Genomic DNA, 21,145 nt, shown 5'->3' on the forward strand with positions numbered 1-21,145 from the left:
TCCTACCCCTTCTGCTATCCCTAAAGAAAACTACTGTAAGTACTTTCCTCCATCAAAGTGCAAAGCAAGCTGGTGGTGTTATTTATAAGGGGCTGCCAGCACGTGCAGCACTTTGCAATATACATCAAAAGGCAAGCTCCCTTCCTGCAATAGCCTAAAATATATCCCACCCCCATACAGTCCCTAGGACAGCAGTTCACACACAAGAGGGATACCAGCAGAGGAGTGCTTCACAGTAGGACTGAGCTTAGAAAGGAGAAAAGAAATTACAGGGCACAGAGGCAGGCATCGGACTGGGAACGCTCCTTGTGTGAGAGGTGACAAGAATGACTTCCCTAGCTCTGAGTGAAAATGCTTTCGTGTTTAGCTTGTTCTTAGCAAAGGAAAAAGGAAGAGCCTGAGTAACTCAGATTTGCTTCCCTTACTTTTGCTGCCTATGTGTAGGCTGACTTTATCAACTTCCAATTCAGAAGGGATGCATAAGTGTGATCCACATACAGTCTGAAAGCCATTCACGTTATTTACACTTGCTTTGCTAATGTCTGGAAAAGTCTAAATTGGTTTCACGTAAATATCGAGGAGTCAGGAGACCGTGCAGACTAACATGGGGTGTGATCTGTTGCTTACACTTTCTTTTAGCTCCTTAATGGCTGAGTTACTTGACTTAAAACTCCCCCATGTACTATTAGACCCTCAGGACTCTGATTGAGGAAAAGAGGCTTTAATGTCCCAGCTACCCTTTTCTGAACTTCTCCTTACACTACATCTGGCAAAAAAGGCTGAAAGTTTAGCAAGTACTTTGCTGAATCAGGACCCCTTAACTGTTAATCGGACTCCAGCTGCTCCATGGAAGTGTTCAGTTACTACAAGTGTTCTTCCCCGCTGTTGCATGAGCATGGTCATCTTAGCCCTTCACCTGTTTCACAGAGGGGCTTCTGAGCACTTCCACCTTGTGGTAACCCTCTACAGATAATTAATCAGTAGTCTGTTCCTTCCCAGACTCACAACTCTTTTCTTGCTCTGCACAGAAAAAGAAATATAGTAGCATATGAGAAGCGTGGCAGGGAGGAAAATCACAACTTCATTTCTGATGTTATTGACCTCTCTCCTGCAAAATAACAGCAGAGCTTTGTGTGCTCTGCAAATAGTTTTTTCCCTTCAGCTCTATGTGTCCCATTACAAGCCCTTGTTTGACAGACACTCTGTCAGATGGTCAGTGCCTTTCTTGGTTACCCTCTTGTTGCCTCCACCCCTTTTTTGATGTTTGTTTCCTGCTTTCAGCTCTTACCTAGCTTCTCTGAGTGTGGTGAAGCTTGTAGGTATCAGCCAGTTTGTATTTAGAAAAGATACAGTCACTCAGTTCGGGTAGGAGGCAAAAAGGGCATTTATGAGTCCCTGCCAGGCTGTGTTAGGGTTTTTTTCCATTGTGAATCATGAATGATGTTAGGTTGACAGGCCTGCTTGATTGAAAACTTACACTTATCCACAGAGTAGTTTCTGGTTATGCTGCAGCACTGCAAGGTGTCTTCCACTAAATATCCAGCTGGCCACAGGACTTAAGGTCCTTCGGTGAGAGTTGAATTAGTCCATGCAGAAGACGGGAGATTGCCATCTCCAGCCTAGCCAAATCCAGCCCAGCCTGATAGGCAGGGTGTCACCTGGAGAGCCAGAGATGTGGGGTGAACCCCCTCTGTCTGAGCTTTCTATAAGCTGCAAAAATTCCCCTCTACAAGCAGGCATAGTAGTGTGCTTGGTGAGATTTCACTTTTTCCTCCAGCCTATGTGTAAATCTAATCTGTTTGCTTTATAAGGCTTAATAAAAAGCAAACATAGCCTGAGCCTAGATCTGGAAGTGGAAGGAGGGCTGTGGGGAGGTGAAACTTTTCATGTTAGTTTGCACTCCCCCTGTCCAAAGGTTCTTTGTTTGCTATTCTTTGTAAAACAGTGCTGATGTTTTTAGATGGATAGTGATATGGCCCTTAAAACTTTAGCATCTGGAAGTCAACAATAGCTTTGTCAGTGCCCCCTTAATCTTTTCATCTTTTTCCCAAAAATTGATAAACCTTCTCATTTTCCAGTGAAGTGAGCCAAGGGGATGAGCATGTTCCAGTGCTGTTTTATCTCCCTGTCTGCCTTTTTGGACAACTGCTCAAGGATCAAGTATTGCTCCTGGTTCTTAATCCCCTTCAGCTTCAGTCAGTAATGTTTGTACATGATCCTATGGCACACCATTCCCTAAAAGTTACCTGCAGCTTTCTGCCTCGTTCTGCTGGAGCTGCAGCTCTTCCAAGAAATCTGAAGTCAGACCAATCGTTTCAAATCTACATGTTATTTGTAATGACCTTTTTTCTCTCTGCAAGTGTCTGAAACAATTCTGAAACAAACAATAATAAACCTGCTTCCCAAGCCATAATGGCAGGCAAAATTGTTATTTCAGGATTTTTCTTTTGAAGATGTAAGGCATCTCTAATAAAGAGGAAATTAGGGACACATCTCAAAGATAATTAAATAATAAGAAGCCTGGAAAGGTCAGATACTTGGCTGCAAAAACTTCCACAGCTGCTCTTTCCATGCAGAGTGTATCTCCTCATTGATGCTCTGTGAGCAAAAGCTAGCAGTAGAAAATTACAGTGTGTAAAGCTAGCTTAGCTTTAAAGCAGAGATGGAATAATTTATTTAACGTTGCACTTGAGCTTTTTCTTGGTCTTGTTTTTGTTTTTATTTTGGTTTGTGTATGTACACTCAATAGATCTTATGATTACAAGTGATAATTTGGGAGGGAAAAATAGACAAGCAGACACATATTTTCATTTATATTGTTGTACAAAAGAAATTAAGCCATGTTTGTAAAGATTGCTTGGATGCCAATAAGTATTCATCTCAGTAGAAGTTAGACATCTGAATGTCTTTAATGATCCAGATTTTGTCTGGTTTTGATCATGCTTTAAAGTGGTAGAAAAATGAAGGTAGATTTGTCTCTTTGAAAAACTTTGCCTACATCTGTACTTACATGGGCTGGTAGCCTTGAACTTGCTTGTCAGTATGCTGTTTGCAAGCAGGCAAGTTCTCTTGATCTGACAGAGCTTGTACAAAAGGTTTATTGATTGGGGTAATTACTTTAGTTTTAGGGTCAAGAAAAGGTTTATTTAATACTGAAGTTAAAGCTTTTTTCTTTCTTTCTGTTATTTCTGTCCCTTTTTTTCAGTTCGTTTTTTTTTCAGAACAGCAGAATTCTGCCTTAATAACACGGCATATAGTGCTATCTGAGGGCTTCTGGAGAGATGTGTAAAACAGTGCATATGGTTTTCGTTTTTACACTTTTGTATATAGCTCTTTCCATGCACCCCAGACTGCAGGCTAATGTAAGCACAGCTTGTTTTATTCCTGTGTTGTATTACCGAGCTGCTAGAACAGCTCTGTGCAGACTTTTCTTTCCATGAATGCTCCCCTGCTAAAGCACAGAAATAAGGTTGTGGGAGTTACTCGTCCACTTTGGCAAACAAAAGGAGAACTCTTTCTGTACTAGAACAGGCTTTTTAAAGACTTAGGTTTCCAAAGGCTATGTTAAAGTGTATGTACGTGCATGCAAGACCACAAAAGAGAACAGAAACCAACAACATCGACACGTCGGGAGTTACTGGACCAACCTCTCCTTGCGCACAGGGGCCGAGTGGGATGAGAAGGACATAGTCTGTACAGTAGCTTCTGGCATATGTTGACTTTTTAAAAGATAACGGCAGGTCTGTGTATTAGATGTGACTGCTTTCTTTTTCTAAGTGCTACAGCAGTCTCAGAAAAAGAGTTACATAAATTATGTTAAACTGGTTTCTAGAGGGTTTGCTGGCGGCTCTGAGAAGGAACATGATTTGACCAAGTTTGTGCAGCAAGTCTGCTAGAGGAAGAAACGGAGCTGTAAGTTCTGCTTTTTCTCTGGCCCTGATTGAAGACCACCGAGAGCTCAATGCAGTTGCCTGAGCACAAACATCTAGCGGCACCTGAGATGCCCCAGGAAACTGAGGGCATCTCTACAGTGGAGCAGATCTGACATAAAACCTAGCGGAGACTCAAGCCCCTCTGTAGCAGTGGCTGGAGACCGGGCATCACACTTGAGGGCATGTCCTTAGCACCAAGCACCTACCTAGTTGAACCTCAGACATCAGTCATTCCAGCCAGTATATCCTTATTTATCAGGCTGGATATATTTGCTAAAGACTTTGTGTAAAATGAAACTTAATCTTTAATGCACCCTAAATTATAACATTGCCAAGGTTTCACGGCATTTGTTTGGCCAAATGAAATCACATTTGAGGTGCTCTCTGTGTGTGTATGCAAGAATGGTTTGCTTTTTTTCCCCTAGAATACACCAATTTACAACATCATTTAAAATGAAACTCAAGGCCAGCTTTAGCCTTGCCCTGAGCTACAAGAGCAGAAATTGTAATGTACTGAACGTGAAGTAACTTCCCGCTTGCTAGTGCGGCTCCAGAATTTGAACCCTGAAGGCTGAATAATTGTTGTTTCCTGTATTAGTTTGTAACAATTTATGAGAGTGGGAAGGAACAAAAAAAAAATTCTTTGCAATCCCTTGGGCAAGTTGGGTATATGAGAGTTTCATTTACTGGAGCAAAATTCGGGTTTAAAAATATTCCAGCTGCAGAAAAGGAAAACTAGGAAGAAAAGACATGTTTGCAAGGTGTCTTTCTAGATCTCCACAGCTTTGTCATATGTATGTTACAAGTATGGGATTAAAGTGTTATTGTGCTTGTAAGCTGCATTGTAGAAGGAAGAAGGTGGCTTCAGCTCAACAGCTATTCTTTGTTTAAAATCATTCACTGAATTTTGTTTCCCAGCTAACGTCTAACCTATGATCACATTTCAAGTGATTTAGAACAGAGGGTTTTTTCAGATGCTCAATGTACTACTCCTTAAGAACTGTATTTCATAGACCCTTTCATGCTTTTAGCATTGCTCACATTCTCAGGGAAGAAAATGGTGTTCCCTGTATATCCCTATGAACAGCAGAAATACATTAGCAGGATTTTCTAAAAGTTGGTGAAGTCAAAGGAGATTTTACCATTAACTTAAATGGTAGTATACATAGATCAGTGCCCAAGTGCTTTCGAAATCCCATTACACCTTATGCTTTCAACCATCTGATAGCTTTAGATTATAAGGCATTCTGCACTGCAAACATTTTTCTTAAAAAGGAAGCAGTAAGAGAAAGGAATGAATCAGTGAGATAAAGCTCACTCTCAAAGGGCAAACCAAATTCAGACCAAATGTGGCATAGGCTTCTGAAATGGTCGGGTTTGTTCTCTTCTTTATTTACTCCCCAAACTATTCCCACTTGGTCCCTGTTTCTGTAGAACAGAAGTTCAAAACCAGTGCACAAAAAAGCTGTTTTTGTAGTATTTCCAGCTGTGTCTGGAGTTGAATGTGCTTGAAATAGTGTGAGAAAGACTGACATTATTGTGGTGAGAGCCATTCAAGTACCTGGATAGATATCTCAAGCCAGGCCTAGAAGCAAAAGTACAGACATCTCGAGGGAAAATGTGCTCACATGATGTACTGTCAAATTTGGCAAACTCAGCAGCTCCTGATGATTTCAATAAGCAACCCAAACTGATCCTGAACGCCAAACCTTTTGTGCTTCACCATCACCTTTAAAATCATCCAGCCTCTAGAATCACTGCTGGCTGGAGCAGGTATTTGCTGTCAGTACACTGATGGAGATGTGGGGTAGCTGCCACTGCAAATTGCTTTTCTTTTAAAGTTCTTGCAGAAGAAGAGTGGGGGGACAATAACATGCAATTCGATACTGTGATTACTGTACTTCACTCTGACTTTCCAGAATCAGGAGTGATTTCAGGAGTTGTTTAAAGGACTGCCTGCCTGTTGCCCTTTTCCTAATTTAGCATCCTTATACCTGCATGTGAAGGTTAGAGTTCTACTGGGATATGAGAGCAAAACAGGGTTATATGCATGGATCTTTAATTAAAACAGACCTCACAGCCTTCTGAAAAAGGAAAAAAAAAAAAATCTGGCACAACATCAAGTGGCATTAACAGTATCAGCATCACAATAGGTGCCCTACAGAAGAGGAAACTGTGAAAGAGCACTCAGAAATAACGACTGAGTGTCCATGATGCTGTCAAGACTTTCACATCCCCGGCTGCCAGATGTGGATTACTTGAGCTAGAAATGTAAAAGCCTTATAAAACACAAATGAAGCAGAAAAACCGAAATCTCAGCAGGTGAGGCTGTACCATAAGAAGGAATCAGTCCTTTCAAACTTCAGCTGGGGAAGGAAGAGGAGGAGCAAGAGAATACCAGACCCAGCATTTCCACGTTTCCTTTGTTTCCAGGGCATTTTTTTTCCCCTTTCTTGTTTTTAGCTGATAATGTCAAATCTGATGTTTCAAGATATCTGAAACCTGTTTTATCCCCTCTCACCTACATGTCTCCCTTGGCATTGTTATCACAATTACAAGGGCAGGTGACAGTTCTCTAGGCTTAGAATCCAACCTACCCTACAGTGAAATTCAATCGAGTACCATCATTTCTTTGAAAAATAAACAAGACTGCAAGCTCTGCAACTGGGAAGTAAATTAAATGTGTTCACGGAGCTTCAGAATCTTCTTTGCCTTTCATGTTATACTGCCTGACTTCCTATTAAAATTATTGCTAACGTAGTCGGGGCAGTGACAGGGAGCATTTTTGTGAGAGAGAGACGTTATTGCAATGAGCTTGTAGGTGACAGCTTTATCCTGGACAAGCAGGTCTAGAAGAAAGAATATGTGGCTTGCTAAGGCTGCTCTGGTGCAGCAGCAGAGAATAAGGTGAAATAATGTGGTGTCCCTTCACTCTCCCGTGGGATGTAATTCATAGTAGGGTGAGAGGGATGCTGTGCACTCCTCATGGCCCTTTTGCATTGATGTGGCTCTCACAGAGGATTTCAAGGTGAGTATGAACCATGGAATCTACCTACCTGCTGCCCTGCTCCATGCGCGCTCCCTCCCTCACAGCAACGCATCTTCTTTAGCCAGGGGAACGTGACTAGGCAGAAAATAGGAAGGAACAATTTTTTTCTGTGTGATAATAAATACGTGTATTTATTTGATACAGTAAACATTTCTCCTCTAAGTATTTGTTTTACCTCCAGATTTTTTTTTAACTTACTTACTATTTTTAAATGCATCTGTGTATGCAGAAGATTTGATGTTTATAAGGAAAGGGTCGAACTTTTTATTACACCAGTAGGTATGTATGCAATATCTCCCTGGGTTGGTAGATTAGTAGATGTGGCAATTTACTTTAGGCTGAGCAGCTACATATATCTTCTCTCCAACACAGAGCAAAAGATTTTGAGGCCATTTCTTGTGTAGAATCATAGAATCATAGAATGCTTTGGGTTGGAAGGGACCTTTAGAGCTCACCCAGCCCAACCCCTGCAGTGAGCAGGGACAGCTTTAACCAGAGCAGGGTGCTCAGAGCCCCGTCCAACCTGGCCTGGGATGTTGCCAGGGATGGGGCCTCCACTGCCTCTCTGGGCAACCTGTGCCAGTGCCTCACCACCCTCAGTGTAAAACATTTCTTTCTAATGTCTAGTCTAAATCTATTCTTCTTTAGTTTAAATCCATTATTCCTTGTCCTGTCACAACAGGCCTTGCTAAAAAGGTTGTCCCCATCTTTCCTGTAGGCCCCCTTTCAGCACTGCAAGGCCGCACTAAGGTCTCCCCGGTGCCTTCTCCTCTCCAGGCTGAACAACCCCAACTCCCCCAGCCTGGCCTCGGAGCAGAGGGGCTCCAGCCCTCGGATCATTTTGGTGGCCTCCTCTGGCCCCGCTCCAACAGCTCCGTGTCCTCCTTGTGCTGAGGGCCCCAGAGCTGGGCGCAGGGCTGCAGGTGGGGTCTGCCCAGAGCGGAGCAGAGGGGCAGAATCCCCTCCCTCGCCCTGCTGGCCACGCTGCTGGGGATGCAGCCCAGGATGGGGTTGGCTTTCTGGGCTGCCAGCGCACGTTGCCGGCTCATGCCCAGCTTTTCATCCCCCAGTACCCACAAGTCCTTCTCCGCAGGGCTGCTCTCAATCTCTTCATCCGGGCAAGTCCTGCCTGACCAACCTAGTGGCTTTCTATGAAGGAGTGTAGAGGTGGAGTAGACTACTAGTTGAAGAGGCCAAACAGTGAGGATACCTAAAAAACCTGTCTCTTTGCATTTCATTTCTAATATTGAATATTCTCATTAGTACACATTTCATTTTCTTTGAACATTCATTCCAGAAACTGAGATTAGCATTGATTCATTAAAGTATGATTCTTCTACTGCAGCGCTATTCCTACATCTTTCTGACACCAAACACTGCCAGTTCCAGAACAACTCTTTGAGGTTATCGAATGAAATAGTTACATTTGAATTCATGGAACCACACTGCACTGAATGGCATTTAATCAGTTCTTAGAAAGCAGTCCTGGTGCTTATTAACTCCCAGGAAAGCTACTGCCTTCAATTGCCAGCTAGATAACTATTTTTTTCTTTGCCAATAGATAGTTGCCTCTAAATGCCTAGGGAATGATGATGCTTGGTGGCAAATGTAGGCTATAAAATATTTATCTTTAACACGCAATTGTGTTACTGCAGCCTCTAATAGGATTTGGTGTCAGGCAAACATCTGCCTTGGCCTCTGGCCCAAAGATATAGAAACAAGCTATTAAGTTGAATGTTGCATAGTAAATAAATAAGGTGGAAATACCGTTAAAGTAGCTATACAGCTGACCAACAAGCACGGTGAGTATATAAAAAAGAAGTCCATCAAGAGTCTAACATTTGTATACCTCCTTAATATGTTTATTGTATTTCATCTGGATAAAGGTAATTCATGTAGGTAACTGTAAGCCAGGCTGACAGATCTTTATAGAGCTCACCACAGTAGAGTTGGCTTTCATGGGGCTTTTTGTCAGCAGCAAAGTGGTCCCCTGAGCAGACCATTAGCCTGGGAGCTTTGTCACTGTCACGTGAGTCACTTTATGAGATGAAGCAAATGGCGTATATGTCTATGCCTCAGATTACCAGCCTAAAAAATTGGGAATGGTAACAATTAGCAATTTCCTGTTGAACTTGGTGATATTCTTAAATGAAAGGTAGTGTAGTGTGAAGTCTTACTATGGGTCTGGGCAGGATCATGCCAGTTTATAGCTTCTCTCAGGGTAAGGGGTGTTTGCAGTGGGAAAACAAGCAACGAGATAAAGGTTTCAGCCAAGTTTCCCTCAAAAGCTACCAGCTGTGAGATTACTCGTACTGAAAAAAGTGCCCTGAGACAAATGGCAAAAATCCCAAAGTATCCTCAGCAGCTGTAAGTCAACGTGGTGCATGAAGTAAAGCTGGTTTGCTCCAGACCATGACCTGTTTCTTTCTCTGCTTTGACAATTAAAGCTTTTGAGTGGGAAGGACCTTAAAGAGTACTTCAGAAGAAGAGTTTTGCTCTTACAGAAGTTTAGGCTTTCACACTTAATGAATGTGTTCCACCTCTCATTTTGATGAATCTAGAAGCACTTTTGTACGTCCTCCTTTTTCTGAGTGAGGTAGGCTGAACTAGGGTAGGTGTTCACCTGCTGCCTCAGACAAGGCATTTCTGTACCGTTCTCCAAAATCACAGTGTGCATCTGAAAGCAGTGTGTCTCATTATGTCATTTACTCCATCTCTCAGAGATCTGGATGTTTACAATACTTATTCAGGAAATTACTTGTTTTTTCAGTTGCTAATTAGATTTTGAAGCTGACAGGACAATTACTTCCATGCGCAAGCTTCTGCAATCCCCATTTGAAGCCACACCGCCTTAAGTTTTGCTGGTCTTTCCCCAGTGTTTGCTTTCAGGAGGTTTGCTCCTGCTGCCGTTAGTTGTTGGAAGGTGGCATGGGAGCGGCATTTTCAGTGTTCACTTTGGACACGATAGCAAAACCATATGAAAGCATCGTGCATCATCCATTGGCTGACCCTCCAATTAATAATCTTTGCCCTTATTAGCTGGTGTCAATCGGATCAGCGATTTGGAAGCCAAGAGAAAGCTGTGGGAGTCAGACTGAAAACAGAGAACATATGTCTCTTTCTAAAAAAGAATTGTCCATGGGCTCACATAACAATTAAATAAAACAAAACAAAACATTGTCATGATTCTCTAAAGCAGTTCCCATGGCATTATTCATAAAACACCATATGGAATTTTGTATATATTGGAAAATATCCTTGTAATTACGTGTAACAGCTTACAGAATAAGTTGTGGAATGGAGACTAGAACCTAGCCATAACTGCAGTGACCTGATTTTATTTATTGATTGACAGTTTGTCACCTCTGTAGCAATGTTGACTATAGACATACTTAAAAGACAGTAATTGCTTTGTGCTATTAACTTAAGGTCTCCCTAAAAGTTAAGAGTTTGATCTCTTCTAAGTCCCATTAGATAATAATCAGGCTCTTAAGTCCTAGCTTCTGCAACAGATGTGCAAATTTGACCATTTGATTCTTCATTCTTTCTAGGTTTCCCCCATGATGACTCCCTAATTTCTTATGCCAAGTCACCCACCACCTCCTGTTTAAATTGAAAGTTAGGTATTAGAGCAGTGTGCACGGACGTGTGTGCATGTACCATGTGTACATTTCAGAAGGGCCAGAAAGTCAAGTCAGCTCTCCAGCTGGCACAGTCCGCAACCATTGAAACTAAATTCAGTCCTGGGATGAAGACAGAGGTTTTTATGTGAAGTCTTAAGTACGTATGACTTAATAATGCCTGCAATCTTCAAAGTAAAAAGAAATTCCAGTTTGTAATTGTACCTAAGAATATAAACAGGACCATGCTCAGTACTGCACATGCAACTCTCAGACTTGTTGACCACAAGCCTAGTCACAAGCCTGGTTTGTTCTCATTAGCTCTGGAGTTCATGAGAAAAAAACAGGTTCATTTAATGCATCCTTTATGGGAATACTTTTTGAGATGTTTTGGAGTAGCTTTGAGACAAAGATGTACTGCATGAATCTTCATCGCTTTTCAGAGTTGATTCTCAGTAGTGAAGAACTTTTGGGAGTGTGCAGAGACCTTAATTGCCCTGAGTCACACCAGGCAAGTTTGTATCCTTAACTGCTAAAAAATGGTAAGTGGCACCAGCCACTGCAGGGGAAGAGTTTCTTGTCACTGCATCTTGTCTCTGTCAGGCAGGTTATTACAGAGCAAAGTGAGCTAGTGTAAACTGAGAGCATGTTAGAAATGTTACTTTTGGCTATATTAGCAAAACAAGGAGCATCAGAGAAAGCAATGAAGTAGGATGAAGGGATTTTTAAGGGCCTGCTCTGTTATTAATAGTACAGGGTGGTCAGACCACAGTTAGGAGTTACTGAGGTGCTGCAGTGAAGCAGGTATACAATGGGTTTCATTCATCTGGGTTTTTATTCCTTTGGTGTTGGCCACAACATGGTAATGATGCAGTTAGGGCACACTTGCAAAGAAGAGTCTGGGAAATCAAGGATTGAGGAGATAGTGATATATGAAGTGATATGTGTGCAAATCATTGCATTTTTGCAAAGTAAAATGCCAGATCTGTAGATGAACCACAAAATATATGTGAATATTTTTGGCATGCGTTAGTGTCGGTCACTGTGTCTGGGATCTGACCGATTATAGGTGTCTGATGACAATATCTACATCTGAACTAATCAGAGGAGGAAAGGATTCACCACTGGAGTAAAGTTCATTAAATGGATTCATCCTAAGAGTCAGGAAAGTTTGGTTACCTAAACACAGTTATGCTCCATTTCTGTGGTCACTCTGAACATCTGGATCCCATTATACATAGTCAGTATAGTGGACGAGAGTCATTTGGTTTAACCTACAGTAGACATCTAATTGTTGTACTGAGTCTTGCCCATCTTGTCCTAGGCATCACAAGTACATCAGCTGAACCACACTATAAATGCAAAATATTATTTCCAGTAACAAAGATTACCCTTTAGCTGATGTGGTGCATTGTTACACTTTGGAACAGCTGCCATTCCTGATGCCACATTGGTTTTTAGATGTTGCTTTGACTTTTTATTATTTTGCATAAATATTATTTATTATATTACATAAATGTACCAAGAAAGCTGGGTGGATATTTCACTCCTTTTCAAGGACTCAATTTAGCCCTTTAAAGCAAAAGCTTGAAAAAAGCTTTTAAAAAAAGTTTTTAATATCCTGTAGGTGTTGTCATAACCCTGGAAGTCTGTCCTGCATCAAGTGCTTCAATAGGTATTCCCATTGACTTCAAAGGTCGGGCATATGCAACCTCTACGCAGTGTTGCTACAGCCTGCAGACCAGACCCGGAATGACGGTGTGATGGCGAGGTTTCATGAGACGTCTAAGTACTGCGCTGGTGCTGAATAGCGTGGCCCTACTCCTTCTGCTCCCAGTTTTCAGGCAGTAGAAAACAGTTCACTTGTTTTTTTCTCTGCTGCATTAATTTTGTTGCCACCTTTTGAGCTTAACCAACTCGCTGAATGGTCTGACAGGTGCCAGAACCACCACAAGAAGAGGGAGCTTAGACTTGTACCTGGGGTTGAGAGGATTAGAGGAAAAGGACTGACCCTTTCAACAACGGGAGCTGTTAAATCGCCTTGCCCGTCTCATTATCTTGTTTCACAGTATTCACACTCTGTATGTTCTTCATATGTGTATGTGTATGTGCATAAATATTTTTTTTTCCTAAATTTATGCATATATTTCTTGAAGACAAGGATATAAACATTGTAAAAAAAAAATAGAGAATAAAATGCATAAAGCAAAATTATTTTCGTTTTCAGCAGTGAAGTTAAAACATCACAAAGCTCTGAAGGTTATATACATATGGGCTAATATTAACTATTAATTTACAGGCTAGATTTGTGTTTATACTTGCTATTAAGTGAGAGTTAGTATACCTAAATATCAGTATATATAAATGCACAAGGCCTGAGTTGCTATTTTTTTATTTTAGGAAGCATGGCTGCTATTTGATTGGAATAAAGGTAGCAGCTCAAGCCCAAAGTGTTGACTACATGCTGTGATTGTATTTCCATACACCATAAAGTGAATATCTGCTTAACTATAGAGCTTAAGTGTTAGAAAACTGACAGCGCTTCCTTGTACCTTCCTTGCTGCACGGAGCTATCTGATTATGAGATGTCTGATGCCAAGACTTAAAACATAAATGCTTGAAACTGTTTTTATTATTTAAAACTGCTGTTGCCCTTTATGAATGATTAAATTACACCACGTCCTTTAAAATGTCCTTCAGAAACCTCTGTTGTTTGGCGAACACCGATCCAGAAACAGGCTTCCTTTCATTTGTGATTAGAAACTAATCTGCACATCTCTGCTGCAGCTGTTTCTCTTCACTTGCACCGATGGGAAGTTTACAAATATCTTTGCTACCACAAGGCCTCATGAAGTACATCCATGAAAGCGCAGTCATTGTTCACATGGCTGAGATTTCCACCCCACTCCGTGATGGATGTACCACGGCTGCCCCTCCTGTATAGCTGAATCCAGTTTTAATCTGATATGCATCTCCCTCAGAGAAAATATGTAATAGTGTGGAATGAACCATAGTATTCCATCATCTTTCCAAGCCCTGCTCACATTTACTCAGTCTTACAGTTTAGTCAAGAAAACAAAATTATTTTCATTCTCTTTTTGATATGTAATGTTTACCAGCTTGTGTTCTTTTATGAAAGATAATTTTTAGCCCCGATATTCTGAACTGTCCTCAAAATAAAAGTGCTAGATAACATTTTGCTTACCTGTTAACTTTCCTTGAAAGATGAATAGCCAGTGTTTTTGCCAAAGTCAGGGAATTTAAGACAATAACTAGAAACAGAAGAAAGTGTGGAATAGTCCCATTCCTGTTCCACCAAGATACAATATTAGCCCCAGCACTTTGGGCTGTTTGTATGATACCAGAACAAACCAGGAGACATTCGGTTAGAAATAATCCTTCAACAGGCAGACAGGATGAACCGAGGGTCTGTGTTCAGGAACTTCATAGGGGAACATTTCTATCATAGCTCGGCTCTGTTTGGCACAAATAAACACCCCAAGTTCACTTACCCAAGTCAACAAAATCGGACCAAAGGTGCGTGTTCTGCCATGAGAACAGTGTGTATTGCTTCTCTCCAATACATTCAAAGAGGGAAAATGGTTGGAAAAATAAGCAGGAAGAGGAGACTTTTGGAAGTTTTCAGGTACTGAGTGAGGGCAAAGCCTGGTGGGTGCTGAGCAGCTGTGATTTAATCATAGGATTTGCAGTCGCTCCGCAGTAATGTGTTACGGTTGAACCATCCATTGGTGTAAGTTGACGAGAGCTTTCAGCCCCAAGTGCAGCGATTGCTTTGAAGTTTCAGCTGTCCTGCCATCCAGAGCCCTCCCAAACTCAGAGGTGTTTTCTTGCCTAAAGAAGTTTCTGAATTCTCTTTTGTTTTCCAGAATCAGTGGATAATTGTCCCAGTAATTGCTATGGGAATGGAGACTGCGTGTCTGGGACTTGCCATTGCTTCCTTGGCTTTCTGGGCCCTGACTGTGGCAGAGGTAGGAATTTATATTTGATTAACTCCTCCCCTCTCCCCTTCAGTTAACTTTTTTTTCTTGTGGAAATTACATTCATGCCTGTGCCTTTTACAAAGTACACCTCACCCAGCTTGGGGATGCTGCAATAGAACAGAAACAGGTCGGATCTGTGGCTCTGTTTGCTGCTAGTCATAATTGCTGTGACCTTAGCAACAACACGACCCCCTAGCTGCATATGGACAGGCAAAATGTCACATTGGGAATTTTGTCTCTGGAAGTGACTTTAGAAAACATGACTTATAAATGTGGCATTATTGTTTGTTTAGCAGAGCACTCTATCATTGTGTGGCATGACTCTGTAATGATACTTTCTTTTAAGACACTGATTATACAAAAATTAAGTACTTTTTCCATTGCTGCAGGGCTTGCAAGTCTGCGTGAGCTATGAGTGATCACTGACAGCCTGGATGTGGGGAACAGAGCAGGGTTAGAGTAAGGCTAGGAGTGGAGTAATGGCAGGAAGAACTGGATACTCCGGCCAAAAGTGAAAACATTGGGACAACTAGGAAGAAGGCTTACCCCAGCAAACAATATAATACATTTTTCTGCTCAAGTGAAAAGTATTTTTAATAAATGGTTTTGGAAGGATTTTCATTTGACCTGAAATTTTTAGGTTATTTAAACATTTAAAAAACAAACTGAAGTACGTTTAGTAAGAACATGTTTCAGAGTGAGAAATCAAAACGTTGCATGTGGGAAATGGCAGAATGCTGTGCATCAACCTTTTCAAGGCCTTTTTTGGCTCAAACAGTCCAACAAACTAAGTGCAGATTTAGAAATTTGGGGAGGGAGGTAGTGTAAAAATTGAGTGCCCACACAAGGAGCTTTGCTAAGGCAACAGGTCAGGCCTTCACCCCAGCCCATTGCTTCTTTGGAAAACAGGCTGGCTCCTTCCCAAGGTAGAGTGCTAAACTCTGTCCAACCCCATGTCCTCTCCCCCTCCAGCTGAGCTTGGGTCACATCACTGTAGCCCAGCTAAGCGATAAGGACGGCCGCACACCCCGCAGGCGGGGAGCTCTCTGCTGAGGCAGTGTGGTCCAGGCTAAAACCCCGGAGGTGTTTCAGAGTTCACAGCCCAGTAAGATGGATGTGGCAGTCTGCATCCCTGAGAGCTGTTATGTCAAACTTCTTGCTGACTCAGGTTACACTTGGTTTGCATTTCCTTACCCTTGGTTTGCATTTCCAAGCTACTTTTCAAATCCGTAGAGCTGGAGACAAAAGGAGAGGTTTTTTCCATCTCCCACAGCATATTCCTACTCACACCTCCTAACTTTAGGTAGGGGCAGAAGTTCAGGGTTTGTCCCCCCCAAGGCTCCCTGTAGAGTCAGCAGAGAAGGAGAAGCTCCTTCACTGCGAGTCAGAATATTTAAACTTTTGTTCTGAAACCACTTTCAGAGGAGCTTACCTCCCTTCATGTGTTATATACCCAGATTTCTTAGGCACTTCAGTTGAGCCACATGAGTATCTCCCATTTCACTAGAGTGCTTACTCTGACAGATATGAACACCTTTTATTCAGCTCTACCTTTTGGTTCAGAATCATCTGGGTTCAGATCACAGATTGCTCTCTGCCTTTAGGAAGACGGATTAATACCTGGAGTGTCAAAATTATATTTGTGTATGCATTTCCACCCAGTGGGCTGGTTAAATGGTTCATCTTGCCATGAGCATGAGATACGAGGGTCTCAGCCTTGGCTTGCTGTTGGTTTTCAGGGGAATCTAAGATGCTGCTTTTGACCTACAAATCCCTCAGAAGGCAGCAACTATGGTATGTGTAAGGCTGCTACAGTATCCCTCTGCAGCCGTGTATCGGTCCCTGTACTGAGCAGTAATCCTTAAATAAGCAGGTCTCTGCCCACGTGAAGATTTCTAGGTCATAGATTTCCTGGGTGTTCCTTTGTTTCAATTCAGCCTTGTAATTCACCATCCAAATGAGTGGGAAACTGTGGAGCAGAAAGCCCTTCTGTTTTTAAGAATGGTTAATTATTAATGTATTATTAACCAATTATTTTAAACCAAGTAAATGAGAACAAATCACCAGAGGTGTATTCACGGGCCTTTTGAAGGCCTACTTGAACATGGGAAGTGGTATAAAGTATATAAAGTATACTGTATAAAGTAAACAAACAAACAAATGATCTTACTCTGATGCTAGACTTTACAAGAAGAGTGGTGTGCATTTGGGTTGCTGCTACCATAACCACACTAGAGAATTACTATAATTTTGGCATCTTAGATATTGTTTGTTGGAATCTGAATGATCAAACAAAAATTGTATGTCTTTATATATGGAAAAGAGTTGCACAAGTAGCAGTAGAAAAAATCCAAAAACCTCTTTTGTCTTTATTCATTACGGTATACTACAAAGGAGATCTTGTTCTTGCCACTGCCTTGACATTTGCAGCAACACTTTCCAGGTTATGCTGAAGGTGTTCTCCATAGAGGGCTCTGTAGAGTACCAGTCTTATTGCAGATGACCAGTAATTTATCTGCTCTTGTACTGAGTGATCAGCTGTCTTGTCAGAAAACCTGTAAGTCTTTCTCAGCAACCTCTCACTGGTTAAAGGCAATTATTCTTTCTTCTTGTTGAAAAGAGCTGCAGACTATCCTCTTCCAGTGCCTTGGAAGAACAGGCTCCATTACCGAGCATTTGAAATTTGAGACAGGGGGGAGCAGAAAATTCCATCAACCTAGCTGAAAAGCAAAATTACAGAGTGAGTTTGCTGTGAACCATGTACACAACACAGTGGATCTTAAACAATTTATGTCTCGTATGGTATAGGTAGATATCTCCTTGCAAATGATGCACTTGAAATGCACCACTGCAATGTGCTTCCTTTAAAATAAACAGAGGGCTCCTTACTAATAACAGTTGCCAAATTCCTTTCTTTTCTAAACTGCTTTTATCTTGGTCAGGCAAATATAGTTCACAGCATATCAAACTGGCTTAACAGTCAGAGATGGCAATGCTTTGTATTTTATTGAGGTTGCTATAATTCTGTGACACTCAAAATGACTTGACTATAAGGACACATGGAAACAACACAGGATGCACATTGTGCCATTACTATCTGAAAAGATGGGAAGTGAAGGAGACGAATGTTTCCCTTAACCATGTTAATACCTCTTCCCACATATAATCAGAGTCCGGAATGAAGCAAAAGAGGTACACTGTATTCATCACATGCCTAATGCCGTTGAATTAAGCAGCAGACTGGAATATTCCTTTCACATTTGTCCTGCATAAACATGTTCATAAATTGCCTTTCTGAGGGGCAGATCAGAAGCCCAGCTGCTCTCAACTAAGGATGATGTGCAACAATGAACAAGAGAAGTCTGTGTTGATTATATGTCCTTGCAGCTGAGTTTCAGCAAAATGAAATGGAAGAGAACGGGGCTTAAGCAAGAAGACCTTTCAAGAGCTAGTGAACAGGGGAAGACTATTGTTTCTGAGGGACAGAAATCAGCAGCTTCCTTGGAAAAATCAGAACAGAGGACACAAAAGGAGCATAAGGTGGCAGGTGGAGGATGGAAAAGGAAGAAGGCATCATCAGAGAGGAGCTGAAGGAAGCTTAGAGAGCAGCGATTACCAAAGCTTTGGTCATGGAGGTTGGGGTCTGGTCCTTGATGCCCTCTCCTTCCTTGGGGAGCCTGCTCTGTATCCTTCAGTTCATCCCATCCCACTCTGCCTGACATTTTCCAAATTTAGCTCAGAAAATGCTTAATCCATCATGCCACAGCTTAAGCTTGTCATCTTCCTCTTCTCCCCTTTATCACAGGGAAGAAATTGTATCTGGGTGGCCTTGAGAATCAGCCAACTTTGCCAGGAACAGGGACAATTAAAAAATCCTTTATAAACTGATACAAAGATCAGAGGATAGATTTGGAGAACTTTTATTACAGGGAGCTTGGGAAGACTAGAGGCCAGTTTTGCATTGTGTCTGATGACGAAAGGAGTCCAGCAGAGATGATAACCAAAAAAGGGGGCTGGAGATTCAGTTGATGGTATGACATGAGCTAAATCAGGGGAACAGTCTCAACGTGGCATTCTGGACTCTGAGCAAAGCAACTGAAACCCGTAAAGCTGAGAATTACAACAGAAAAACCGGGGAGTGATTTGTGTACAGCTAAGGTCCACAGCAGAGGCAGTGTTAAGGAAAATAAGAAGACTGGCAGCAGGTCGGGGATAGTGATAAGCAATCTAAGGTTCATGGTGCTGCTGAAAGAGGACACCAGTACATTGAAAAGTCAGAATACAAGAAAATTCTGAGTTTAGTTAGTGAAAAAAAAATATTAGAGACACAAAGCCAGGACATATTCTAACTCAAGAGTACTGCTTGTTTTAAACATTCGTAGGAGAATACAGTTAGCAGCTGGGTGTCATCTATGTAAAATAATTGGTTTGGGCAAAGAAAGGAACAACATCTCCCACTGAAGACTGTGTATGAAGAATATAAATCCCATGCTGGACTCTTGTGCTCTTTTTTGAGTTGAGAGCTGTGAACAGTTGTGTTTTAATGTGATTTCTATTATCTTTCCCTAGCCTCCTGCCCAGTGCTGTGCAGTGGAAATGGGCAGTACATGAAGGGGAGGTGCTTGTGCCATAGCGGCTGGAAAGGAGCAGAATGTGATGTCCCAACGAACCAGTGCATTGATGTCTCCTGCAATAACCATGGCACGTGCATCATGGGGACCTGTATCTGCAACCCAGGATACAAAGGCGAGAGCTGTGAAGAAGGTATTTGCAAGATACATTCAATTAGCCTTTTGCTTTGATTGTCGTTATGTAATTACATGGATGGAGGCAATTCAGAATAGGACTGGCACTTAAACAGAACAGTAATAGGCACCTTAGAGATACAATAGATGGATGCAACATAAAAATGATATGTTGAAATAACTTGTCATTAGCTATCATATTTGTTCAATAATTGGATGAAAAGCCATCAGATGCTTCAGATAGACAAATCTAGTTGAAAGACCAGCACATCTAATCATATGTTCAAATGTTCTTAGTAAAGCATCGTTTCCATTTACACATCTAAACGTATAATTACTTTTACAGTGCTTTCTTCTCTGCTATGCTATGCCAAGCGATTTCAGTTGCTTACATACACAAAATGGTGGTGTGTGAGAGAAAGTCCCTGATTCTTGTCAGCTTTAAAAGCTTAGAAATGCTTGGGACTTAAATTAAATTCTACTTCAAAATCAGATACTATTTTAATGGCTCTTCCATAGCTTTTTTCTCACATTAGTCCCCAAACATTCTTCATTTACATTTAGATTTGTGGCTCAGAAATATGGTGCCTTTTAGCACTTATCTTTAATCTTCTTGTGTAGGAAGTCACCTGCCACCATAAACCTTTATCATCCTGTGACTGTGACTGCTTCTTATTGCTAAATGAAAAAATGGACAGCTTTGTAAGTGTACAAATCATTCAGACAGTTACAAACATGCACCCAGAAGTGCCTGATTTACAGAATAATGTTCAGCACGTTTGAAAATTATTCTCAAAATTCTAAGCAGATGACCTGAAAAATAATTATGTTTAAATTATGCTTCTACAAATGCATATATAAGGCCTCTGCACCACCTGATAGACTTAAGACCATCCGTTTGATACATATATAAGAATCACGGTGGCTTGAATTAATTTATGGTTGTCTTCATGTATGTGGGATAAAGATTTATCTGAAATGGCTTTTTTTTACGGACAATGAAAATAGGCTGAATTGGATTCAGACATTCAAATAGCATCTAATCTAGCAATTCTTTTGATGCGTTAAACGCATTGGAGTGGGACATCTCTGATGTAACATGGCTTCAGTGACAGTAAATGTTAGAGATGAAGACAATATCAGCTCTTACAACAATAAGGCATCTCTTGAGAAAGCTTCATTTTGGCTTAAAAAAGCACAACTCAATGAAGCTGTGGGGCATGCAAAACCCAAAGATGGTGACTACTGAAGTATCTTTAAAGCATCTCCGTAGACCTCATACTTAGTAGATCACATCTTTGCTGGATAAACGGAAATGAAAAGATCCTGATTTTGCCTCCAGCCAGACGTGTTTAATGTGTGTAAATCAGAGTAAGATTTGCTCTTTTTCTAACAGGAACCTTTTTTCCCTGGTCATGTCTAAAGCAGAAAAGCCAGACGCTACTCAGTTATCACTGTAGTGGGGGACAGTGTCAGTCCCACTAGGTAAAAACCTGAAAAAGAATGAAGAACAAAGAAAGCATGATTTTTCTCATGAGCTGTTCAGTATTTTTCCAAGTATGCATTTGTTTTTCATATTCGAGGCATAATTTGTATTGTGTTGTGAGGGGGGGAAGTAACTCAGAAATATGCCATGTGGGAAATCTTCAGGACATTATATATATATACACACACACATATATATTTAGATCTAGTAAAAAAGTTGATTTATACTATTTTTGCAAATGCTTTTACTTTTTAATTTCTCTTCTAAGAAGGACCATCTGGTATTGATTCCTTTTTATTATTTCTCAGTTCT

General features: G+C 41.2%; 1 protein-coding gene across 4 annotated transcripts in view; it reads left to right on the forward strand.

Moving 5' to 3' along the window:
* Positions 1-21,145, forward strand: part of TENM4 (teneurin transmembrane protein 4) — a 342,594-nt gene that overhangs the window by 173,827 nt on the left and 147,622 nt on the right. For all 4 annotated transcript variants that reach the window (XM_075727611.1, XM_075727612.1, XM_075727613.1 and 1 more), the window contains 2 exons: positions 14,489-14,590; positions 19,172-19,366. In XM_075727611.1, the coding sequence (XP_075583726.1) occupies positions 14,489-14,590; positions 19,172-19,366 (297 nt within the window). The remainder of the gene's footprint in view (positions 1-14,488; positions 14,591-19,171; positions 19,367-21,145) is intronic.

The sequence above is a fragment of the Pelecanus crispus genome, chromosome 1, assembly GCF_030463565.1.
Source record: "Pelecanus crispus isolate bPelCri1 chromosome 1, bPelCri1.pri, whole genome shotgun sequence".
In the NCBI taxonomy this organism is placed as follows: domain Eukaryota; kingdom Metazoa; phylum Chordata; class Aves; order Pelecaniformes; family Pelecanidae; genus Pelecanus; species Pelecanus crispus.